Source organism: Pteropus vampyrus, unplaced genomic scaffold, assembly GCF_000151845.1.
Source record: "Pteropus vampyrus isolate Shadow unplaced genomic scaffold, Pvam_2.0 Scaffold131, whole genome shotgun sequence".
Lineage (NCBI taxonomy): Eukaryota > Metazoa > Chordata > Mammalia > Chiroptera > Pteropodidae > Pteropus > Pteropus vampyrus.
Genome location: NW_011888912.1, coordinates 621,675 through 632,251, shown reverse-complemented (window position 1 = coordinate 632,251; position 10,577 = coordinate 621,675). Strand labels below are relative to the sequence as shown.

At 48.5% G+C, this 10,577-nt stretch overlaps 1 protein-coding gene and 1 long non-coding RNA gene across 9 annotated transcripts in view; both read right to left on the bottom strand.

Moving 5' to 3' along the window:
- The window catches only part of LOC111744278, a 4,490-nt gene extending 1,817 nt beyond the window's left edge, over nt 1-2,673 (bottom strand). Inside the window, exon 1 of the long non-coding RNA XR_002782077.1 lies at nt 17-2,673. This is a non-coding gene — a long non-coding RNA (uncharacterized LOC111744278). The remainder of the gene's footprint in view (nt 1-16) is intronic.
- Nucleotides 1-10,577, bottom strand: part of NEK7 (NIMA related kinase 7) — a 103,662-nt gene that overhangs the window by 14,933 nt on the left and 78,152 nt on the right. For all 8 annotated transcript variants that reach the window (XR_002782076.1, XM_023534738.1, XM_023534739.1 and 5 more), the window contains one exon: nt 2,682-2,776. Coding sequence is in view for 7 of the 8 variants with exons in the window: in XM_023534738.1 (XP_023390506.1) it covers nt 2,682-2,776 (95 nt within the window). In the remaining variant the exon portion in view is untranslated. The remainder of the gene's footprint in view (nt 1-2,681; nt 2,777-10,577) is intronic.

Genomic DNA, 10,577 nt, shown 5'->3' with positions numbered 1-10,577 from the left:
GACATTCAAATGCCACCTTAACGGGCATGTGTACGTGTGGACTGGTCTCCGCGGTGGCGGGAACCCCGGGCAGGGGGCCACAAATGCCCGGTCACAGGCGAGGAGTACGGTACGGGACTTCTGTCTCGATACTGCAGAGTGTTAAAAAAAAATCTCAATGTCCCCTAAGGAGTTAAACAGGAATAGTATATTTTCATGCATCTCCTGCTTTGACAGATGAAAAATGTCAACTGTCCTGTTTTTATTTTCCAGCTTCTGCACTATTCATCTGGTTCATTAGTGCCTCTCGAGGGGCCCCTGACAGCTGCACGCCCGCTCCTCCCGGCAGCTGAATTTTTCAGGCTAATTTGACCCTGCACACCGAGGCGGGCGCTGGGATGATTGACTTGCTCCCTGACCTCCGGGGTCCGACTCCCCTGATTAGTATTCTGGGGGTGTCGGAGGGACGAGAGCCCACTGTCTGTCTTCGGGGCTGGTGGCAGCTCTCTCTTTTTTTTGAACTGTAAGCCACCAACCTACAACCCTGGAAGGATGCAATTGCTGAGCTGAACAATAAAAGAAATGTGTAAAACCTACTTTTCCATGTAAAGGTCCGTGTAGCAAATGCACAGCGTCTTGATTTTAATTAGTAAAGTCTACTTTGTTGCATATCAATTAAAACTGTGCTGCAGTGTGCGTGTGTGTGTGCGTGTGTGTGTGTGTGTGCGTGTGAGGTTTCGGGAATATTTGAAAGTCTAATTATCTGAGTTTCAAATACATTTTCAAAAAGGCTTCCTACTCTGTCATTATAAATTCTCAATGGGGCACACTCTAAAATATCTGTATAATCTTACGGCCGATTTTTAAAAGATAAATTACTCTGGGTGTTTCTGGTAACGGTTATATTAAAACGTAACTGGAAGGACACACAATGTAAAAGCAAATGACATCTTTGGAACGACTCTAGTTCTCCCAAATGACTTCATGCAGGAATTGAGAAAATGCACTGAAATAAAAACTAATGTCAACATGATAAATACCGGAATTCAGAATCATCCACACACATAAAGAACGTCCAAAGAAGTCATTTTCACTTTGGCGATCATTTTCGGTGCACATAAAAAGGGATACTGCCTCTCAAAGGCAAATTCAGAAAGTGAAGAATTGTTTCAGTTTTGACACGAGGGTCTGCTGGCCTTAAAAGGATTATGCAAACTTCCCCAAAACACTTGTTTCATCGCTAAATTTCACCTCATTCGTGGGAACCTTCCTTTCAGCTGTTTAAAAGGAAAATCTTGCTTCGACCATACTAGAGTGTGGCCTGAAGGAATCCAAAGTATCTATCTAAACAGGTATAAAATATTTTAAAATGTGCAAAGTGACGTTTAAACACTACAGTAACATAATATATTTAAATCAGTTCTTTTTAACATTGTACCAAACTACTAACAAATATAGTGAGCATAAATCACTCTTTACCTCATGTGCATACATAAAAAACATTTTGTTAGATCACTAATTCATAATTTTTCATAATAAAAATTATCCTAGGGATGTAATTTAAGAATATTTAAGAATTTTTTTTTAAGTAGTAAATAGTCACTTTAGTAAGGAGAACAAAATAAATAATCTCTTAAATTTTGGAAATTTGAATCTGCATGCAGAAAAATTACAACTAAAGATCGTGACACACACTGAAAAAAACTTCTTTTGCTCCACTTTCAAGCAGTGGTGGGACAATTAAAACAGATGACCTCATTACATATTTTGTCCAAGTTAAGAGGCCAAGAGACAAAAAATACAGAGTAAGAAATACACGGGTGGCTATCTACCCACTTAGCACTCCTTTGTGTGCATTAAAATAGGAAGATGATTCCATGTATTATTTTCCTTCTTTTTATTTTATTAAAAGAGTTACTCAGATGTGGACTAATTTTAAATTCACAGCTTTGACTCAATGCCTACATTCCTAGGAAGATTACCATTCAATTAAAAAATGACAGAAGACACTCGCTTGAGATATACTCTTTGACGCCATGAGTTTATAACCGGGATAGAAATGGGCTGATAATGTGCTTTCCTCTCTCCATCCAAATGATCGCTTTGAGACGTTCACCAGCGCATCTACCTACGTGAGTGACCCCACCTTCCTCTGATAAATTATCAGCAGAACAGGAGAGAGAGTATTTGTCTGAGCTTGGCCAATATGAACTGTTAGTATGGAAATGAAATTAAGTGATAACCTAATGATCTTTTCGTGTACCATCCTTAAAGTTCAATTACTCTACGTAAAAGTGGAAAAAATGGTAATAAAGATATTTACTATGCTTTCATGTTTTAAATCCATTCTGTTAATCCTCTCCTACAATGCAGAGATAAAGCGAGCGTTTTCACAGGTGTCCTAATGTATATTTTTATAAATAAGGTATGCTGAGAAACATCATGTAACATAAAAACATTTAAAAATAAAACTGTCATCAAAAGGAGACATTTAAGATATATATCAGAAGTCAGTGTGTAGAATGTATAGGTACTAAATTCCATTATGAGAGCAGTTACTAAGCCAATGAATTCGTCTTCATAATTAAAGCGCTAATTCTTAAACATCATCTAGGAAAAACTAAGCACATGCTATAGGGATGGAGAAACGCATGCCAGTAAATGAAACTACATCAGTTTATGGGCTTATTACCATCACCCACCTCGTACAGCAGACAGCCAAGAGACCAGATGTCAGATTTGAAGTTGTACCCATTTTCATGTATTCTCTCTGGAGACATGTAATAAGGCGTACCCACTGCAAAAAAAAAAAAAAAAAAAAGTCAAACCAGAGGAGTATAAAAATGAAGATGCAGCTGTGGTGAGGAATGACATGCAAAATTCTGGATTAAAAACATCGCCAAAATAATTCATTGTGACCAGAGAATTGTTTGGAGAACGTTCAGAACGTCTGCACCCCCTCTTCCTCCCTGACCCGTCCGCAGCACAGCAACATCGCCCCTAGACTCCACGGGGGAGGTGGGCTAAGCTTCGATTTACCGCCTTTGATCAATCCGGGGAGGACCCGGAAGCACAATAATGTAATAATGTATTTAAATATGAATAGTAATATATAACGATTTAGTAGACTATGTATAAATAAGTCATAATCATTAACTCTTACAAGACCATCCCTTAGAATGCAGTGGTGGCTCTTAAAACCACAAATTATATAATCGTTAACCTTCACTATCTCGCTCCTATTTTAGGAAGAACGTAAGAGACTTTTGTATAAAATAACACGGGTAAAAGGTCGCCAACATCTCTGAAAAAATGTCTGCGTTATTACTACCACTGAGATCTTTTCAGAGACAGGATACTCTAGATCATTTTTGGTTTATGTTTGTCTGATGTGCTAATACTCTTCTCTTTCTTATGACCATTTTAGAAAACGCTAACATAATAAATGCCAATAGATATTTGCTAAACATTAAAACTAAACAAAAGTACATATATACATTCTATTTTGAACAATAAAAACATTCGTGACTTTCAAAGTGAATATATTAAATTTCAAACGTAGACGGCTATTTCACCATCTAAGGCTTTTTTTGCCAAATAGAAAATCAAAGTTCGAGAACGATATTTAGGAATTTGAGTTACTTGAAGCAAAGGCTACGAAAAATATCCTGCTGCTCATGGAGAAAAGAACATGCTCCTTTTTCTGTTAATTTTCAAGAACAGCCTGGGGATTTACTGTAAACTTTAATGAGACATAGCTCATGCTATCAGACGGGGGTGGGGGTGCTTAGGGAGGGGCGCCAACAAGAGTCCCACCAACTACAGCATCGTCTTCAGAGGCAGGAGTCAGTTTTCCAAAAAATAGTTGTAACCAAACAGTCACGTGCAGAAACTCTGTGTGCTAAAGGTGAAAACATCCTGATCCGCAGAGCCACAAGAGTCCCGTGTGCGTGGGAACCCACGTCCCCTAGTGCTGGGCAGTCCCCGTCAGAAGGGGCGGAAGGGAAGTGTTTAAAAAGGGGACAAGAAAAGCGAAAAGAGCATGAGAACGGGAGGGCAAAACACGTTTAAAAAAATATAAACTCTTCGATATGAAATAAATGAGACAAACCTTAAGAAATAAATTACTGAACGGCCGCATTTCCCTTGGAGACAAACAAGTAACTCTGCCAGTTTCCGCCGGGGTCACGAGAGCCAAGACCCCCTTGGCGGCGGCGGGTCTGGAGCACGCGCTGTCGCCTGCGTTCGCAGGGGCGACGCCGACGACCGGACGCGCACGCGGCTGCGCCCCGCGACCGTGGCAGGTGCATCTGCGCGAGCTGCGGCGTCAGGGCGCCAGGCGGTGACTGGCGGCGACGATGTGCGGAGGGACCTCGCGGGTCCCCGCGCCGGGAGCACGGGGCCTGGACGGTCACCGTCCCCAGCAGCTCCGGTGCGGGGTTGGTCTGGGCGTGAGACCGAGGACGGGGAGACGGAGGACCAGCCCGGGCGGGACCCCGCGGCGGCGACGGACACGCGACTCACTGACGACGGCCCGCGGCGCGGAGAGGAAAGGGCGGGGGCGGGGAGCCCACTGAACTGAGCTGGACCGAACCGGGCCGTGGAGGACCGCGTGCCCCGAGCGAGCGCCGCTCCGGGCCGCGACCGACGCCCTCCGCGCCCCGCCGCCACCTCCTACCGAGCGCGGCAACGACGCGTGGCGACCGAGGGACGCCGCAGAGCTGTGCGCCGCTCGCCTGCGCCCGCATTCCTGAGAGGCGGGCGGGGACGTGAGAGCAGCCCGTCCGCACGCGGGGGTCACTGCCCGGTCCGCTCGCGCCGGTGCCGCGCGCGGGGTGGAGGGGACCCGGTGCCACCCCCACGTGCCGCGAAGTGCCCTCCGCTCTGGACCCCGGTCTTTCCCTCTCCGACGCGGGCAGGGCTGGGGACCCCATCGCACACGGTGCACCGCCATCCCCGCCCCGCAGAGAGGCCGAAAAGCCCAAACGCTCAGAAAATCTGAAACGCACTGGACGCAGCAATGTCCCCCACGCTCCAGCCGTAAGGGAGATAAAATCATCTAGAAACCTGTTTTAAAAGCCGTGACAGGTGCGCCTGTTATTACTACCGCTTGGAGAACGTCGTGACTTCCTGTAGCAGCTGCACAAGGGCCGGCGGCCTGTGGACTGATGTCACCAGACGCTAAAACGATTGAGCAGATTCCGTGCCCGGGAGGGGCGGGGGTGGCCACTGGCCTGCGAGTTTAAGGCTGCAGGTAAAACAGCGACACCTTTGACTACCGCGGATACGTACGTCATTCTGACCTCCTGACATGAATAAAAGCAAGGAGTGGATGACAACATTATAAAAAACGGAGAAAGGCTAATATTAGGGGGAAATGGCTCACAACTGAAAATTCTAAAGACAGCCATTCGAATAGAAAAAAAGGTCACCGCATTGACGTATTCCAGCGAGATGAGGAGTTTTACATGGCACATACACTCTACGAGCAATAAATGCATTCTAACATTTACACTAAGCAAACCGAAAACCGATTTTCCAAAGTTCTACAATATGTGTAAGAGAGCCAAAAAAATCCTAACATCCCGCTACGATGGACCATGTGACTGAATTAATAACTTCCATTTCATCAGAACTAGTTACGCACAGAATTTTCTCAACGCTTCAGCTTAAAATTTATCACTGCAATTTCTGCAAATGTTTGAATGAGAAACAGTGACAGAACCGCCCAAGCACCTTTCTAGGTGGTTAGGTGTGAGCTGTTGTTTTGTTTGCTTGTTTGCTTTTTACACGAGAGAGGCGGGACGAAATCAGCCAAAAGCCAGAAAACCCATGTCCAGCTCCCCTCTGCCACCAACCAGCCAGGACGTTCGTCTTCTCTCGGCCACTTTCCTCATGTGAGGCGCAGGGGAGAGAAAGAGCAGATGATTTCTGAGATCCCGTTCGTTCTAAAATTCTACAGCATTCATAAAAATCCCACAGAAATCCATATGGCAAGTGAAATGGAAAAAAGCAATAATTTCCTTTTTAAAACTATTCCCTGGGATAGTTGAACAAAGTGTTTTAAGTCAGAGAGTACAAACAAGTAAATTCAGTTTAGGAACGCGGCTTCCCTCTCTTAGAATTAGAACGAACTGCAGAAAACACAGCTCGGAGCACGCCTGAGTGGGAAAATTAAAGGACAGACATCATCGTACACTGCGGTTTGACTGAAAACAGACTCGTGCACTTCAGGAACTAGGAATTAATTTTCACTCTTTCCTTCAGACTCTTAAGCCAGCCCAGAAATGATACTGGCAGGCCGAGCTGAGAGAGGCCACGTATTTAACGTAAGGAGTATTATCCGAGTCAATATGGACTGGCTGAGTGATGAGCAACATTCTTTGTACAAAAGACATTTATTAACTATAGTTCGTTGTCTGTTTAGTGTAACTGATAACATTTAAGAGCTGTAATTAATGCTGACGGGGGAAACAGAAAATGGTGTTGTTGGCGGTCCGCTCCCGGCGCTGTTAGACACACGACCGGGACCGCCCTGCCGACGTCCCATCGCTGCGGACCCGGCCTCGGCCGAACGGAGCCGCGCTGCTGCCCGTGCTGGGGACTCGGAGGCAACGGTGCGTCCTCGGCCTCCTGGGCTCGGGCCGTGAGGTCCCCTCGTGAGGGGTGGCCTCTCCCAGAGGGGAGGCGTCGGGGGCCAGGTAATCTGCCAAAGGTCTCACGACCTGGGACTCAAAGCAGGCAGTTCCGTCCTGTGCATGGGAATAGTCACTGCATTAAAACTGACCGCTGTGAAATGTCACTGACAAAATCTGTATCTTCCCGAATTAAGCAGCAAAAAAATCTCCTAGAAGTCAGAGCACGAAAGGCCAGCAGTGAGGTCCGGGGTCTCGGGTCACACGTGAAAATTCTGAGACTCTGCAGCCACTCTGACGGTTTGAAACAAATACTGGGGGTGGCCGAGAGGTTAAACTGTCACAGTTTAAAGTCAGCTGACAGCTTCTTCCCAGAGCAGCGGCTGGAGTCAAGGACCGAGAGCTAAAAATAGACGGGAGGGAGGGAGCGGCCTCCAGCGCGGGCTGACAGCAGCTGACACGCGTGCTTCCTGCCAGCCCACGGGTGGCGCCTGGCGCCCAGCGCGAAACTGTGCACGCCTGGCTCGAGGACACGGATTGTCCAAGTTGAAACCAGAGGACATAGCACACTCGGCAACCGTGTGCGGAACACGCATTGTACACTCGAGACTCCCGCGTGGAAATTCTGATATCGGCGGGGATGGTGCCCACGCGCTCGCTCGGCTGGCGGGGTCGCGAAGGCGGAGCGCCGCCTGTGTCACCGCGGGAGGCGAAGTGGAACTAGTCCTCCTCCCACAGCAGCACGACGACAGAGCTGCCCCCAGGGCTCAGGTGTCTGTTCAGCGCAAGGACCAGCAGCCACGCGTTCTAGTCAGCTCGAAGCAGCGACTGTGCTCAGCACGCGGAGGCGCATATCATAACTGCACGCACGCACGGCCGTGCAAAACGAAAGCCTCCATCTTTCCTCTTCTGGGGTCGCTATGAAAGCGTTTGACAAAACCCAACACCCATTTCCGACAAAAACTCTCAACGAAGCACGTATAAAAGAAACATACTCAACATAATAAAGGCCGTATGTGGCGAACCCACGGCTAATGTCACACCCAACGGTGAAAAGCTGACAGCTTTCCTCTAAAATCACGAACAAGACAAGAATGCCCACCTTCACCACTTTCATTGGTAGTATTAGAAGTCCTAGTCATAGCCAGCAGACAAGAAAAATACATATAAAAGAGATCCCAACCGGAAAGGGAGAGGGAAAAGTGCCACTTACTGCAGATGACGTGATGCTATACGTGGAAAGCTCCAAAGACTGCACCAAAAACGTTACTAGAACTAATACGTGGATTCATTAAACTTGTAGGACGTGAAAGGAACATGCAGAACTTACTGTATTTCTATACTCTAACAATAACTAAATGTCGGAAAGAAAAATTAAGAAAACGATCCCATTTACAATTACATCAAAAAGAATAAAATACCTCGGATAAATTTAAGCCAGGAAGTGAAAGACCTATATATGCTGAAAACTGCTAGACGCTGATGAAAGCAGCTGAAGCCCGTGCAGGCGAATGGAAGGACGTCCCATGCTTGCGAGCCGGAAGAACGGACATTGTCACCATGACTGCCCCACCCGACGCCAGCTACGGCCTCAGTGCGACCCCGATGAGAACGCCAAGGGCATTCTTCACAGAACGGTCACACAGCACCCCGAGATTCGTGCGGAACCACAGACGTCCCTGACTGGCCACAGCGGGCTCGAGCAAGGAGGACGGGGCTGGCGGTGTCACGCGCCCGGGTTCAGACTACGCCAAGTCCTGCGTGTTGCCGACAAGCTCTGCGACTTTAAGCAAAGCGACGCACAACGGAACCTGCCAACCATCGGCCGATGGAAACAGGGTCAGTTCCTACAGCATGTCATCGACGTCATGACTAAACGACATTAGTCGAGGACCCGCTGTAGACTCAAAGCCACGGCAATAAAGACAGGACGGAACCGGCACGAAAACAGGCAGATCAATAAAACAGCACGGAGCCCAGAGACAGACCCACACCCACGTGGCCATTACATCCACGACGAAGGAGGCGGGAGCACTCCGTGGGGTGAGGGCCGTCTCAATAGCGGGTGCTGGGGAAATCCGGGCAGACGCATGCAGGAGAATCCATCTCGAGCACTACCTTCCACCATAGCAAAAATAAACTCGAAAGGCATCGAAGACCCGAAGGAAAGATCTGAAACCGTGAAACTCCTAGAAGAAAACAAAGGCAGTGAGCCTTTTGGCATCCGTCTCAGGGACACTGTTCAGATCTGTCTCTCTGGCGAGGGCCGACGAAAGCAGAAACAGCAATGACGACAAAAGCATAACAAATGGGACTCTACCCAACAAAACACCTTTGCACAGGAACGACGACCATCGGCAGGACGAAAAGGACATCTCCTGGATGAGAGAAGTCATTTACCAATGATTTCATCAGGGGTTAATATCCAGAATACGTAAAGAATCCATAAAACTAAGTAAAGAAACAGACAATACGATTTAAAAATGGGCAGGGAACCTGAAGGACAGTTTTCCAGGGCAGACATTCGGATGGCCGGCAGGCACGTGAAAAGATGCTCGGCGTCACGGATCACCAGGCAAAGGCGAATCGAAACCACTATGAGACACCACCCTCACCCGTCAGACCGGCCGTTATCAAAAAGACCCGAAACGAAACAAAACACAACAAAACACAGTGCTGGCGAGGATGTGGAGAAAAAAGGACCTCGGGCACCGCTGGTAAGGATGCTGCTGTGGCCAGAGAACCTGGACCTGAGGGTCACCTGGCCTCACAGCCCACTCCGTGCCCTCGCGTCTAGACCGGGAACGCACCCTACCCACAGCTCACCTGTACCTGCAAGCTTCCTCGGGAGCTGAATGATTTGCAGACTGTGCAGAGCTACAGTGCTCATTAGTCCCCAGCCCCGGGAGCCAGGGGGACACAGTAAGTGACTAATTTATATTTGACTAGCTGAGCCGACCAGAGAGCAAGGCGGGAGGCTGGCAGAAAGCAGGAAACTGGGAACGCGTCTTTAAGTCAAAGAAGCCGCGTGGACGTTCTGTAAGTGCTGAGCGATGCTTTCCAAACCGCAGGGCGTAACCCATGAATCAGTTGTGAAATCGATTTAGTGGGTTGCAATTAGCATTATTTTTAGTAAAATGAAAAAAAGCAGAGCCCACAATTAGAGTGCACCGCAGTCGCAGGAGCGGACACAGGTACGTGGGGCTGTGGCTTCGGTTACAGGCCCTGCGCCCACGGACGGGCACAGCGGTGCTGGGTCACTGTCAAGAAAACGGAAAGCCACTCGGCCAGGGCACCGGGAAGCTCCATTTAAGGGAGAGACGGGTTCTTATCACAAAAGTTAAAAATGCAGACACACCTAGAACAAATTTCCTAACATCTGGTGGCACATCTGTACAGCTGACAAACGGTATGAAAGAAAACAGGGCAAAGGCCACTGGGACATGCACGACCCTCCAGTCGGCCCCCTGGCCACACCCCAACACGGAGGCACTAGATGCAGATCTGACTTAACATGAATAAAGGTACAAACGAAAGGGGCAGGGGGACAACAGCCGAAGACCTATCTCGATCACAGACGACAGGCAGTGACAAACGTTCTGTCCTGCGGGCTGGCGAGCCCACACGTGCTGTGCCCTGCTCGGTTCTGGGCAGCACATACTCAGAGGCACTTGGAGCAAAGGAAGACAGCGACCAGGACGGACACCCTGAGAACAGAGACCACTGGTTACTCCGTTATCCACGGCCGCGGCTTCAACTCAGATCAGACAGCGCTGCTCTCGTTACGACCGTGCAAAAACCCCACCGCACTTGCCACTAAATGCGACCTCTCCCCACGTCCCACCAAGGCCCTTCCTGCACCCGCCCAGCGAGCCCCAGGCAGAGCCCATCCTGCCCCACCTGTCCCCGGCACAGGCGCTCTCCATCAGGTCCTTCATCTCCTTCTAAGCTCGGTCCGACCAC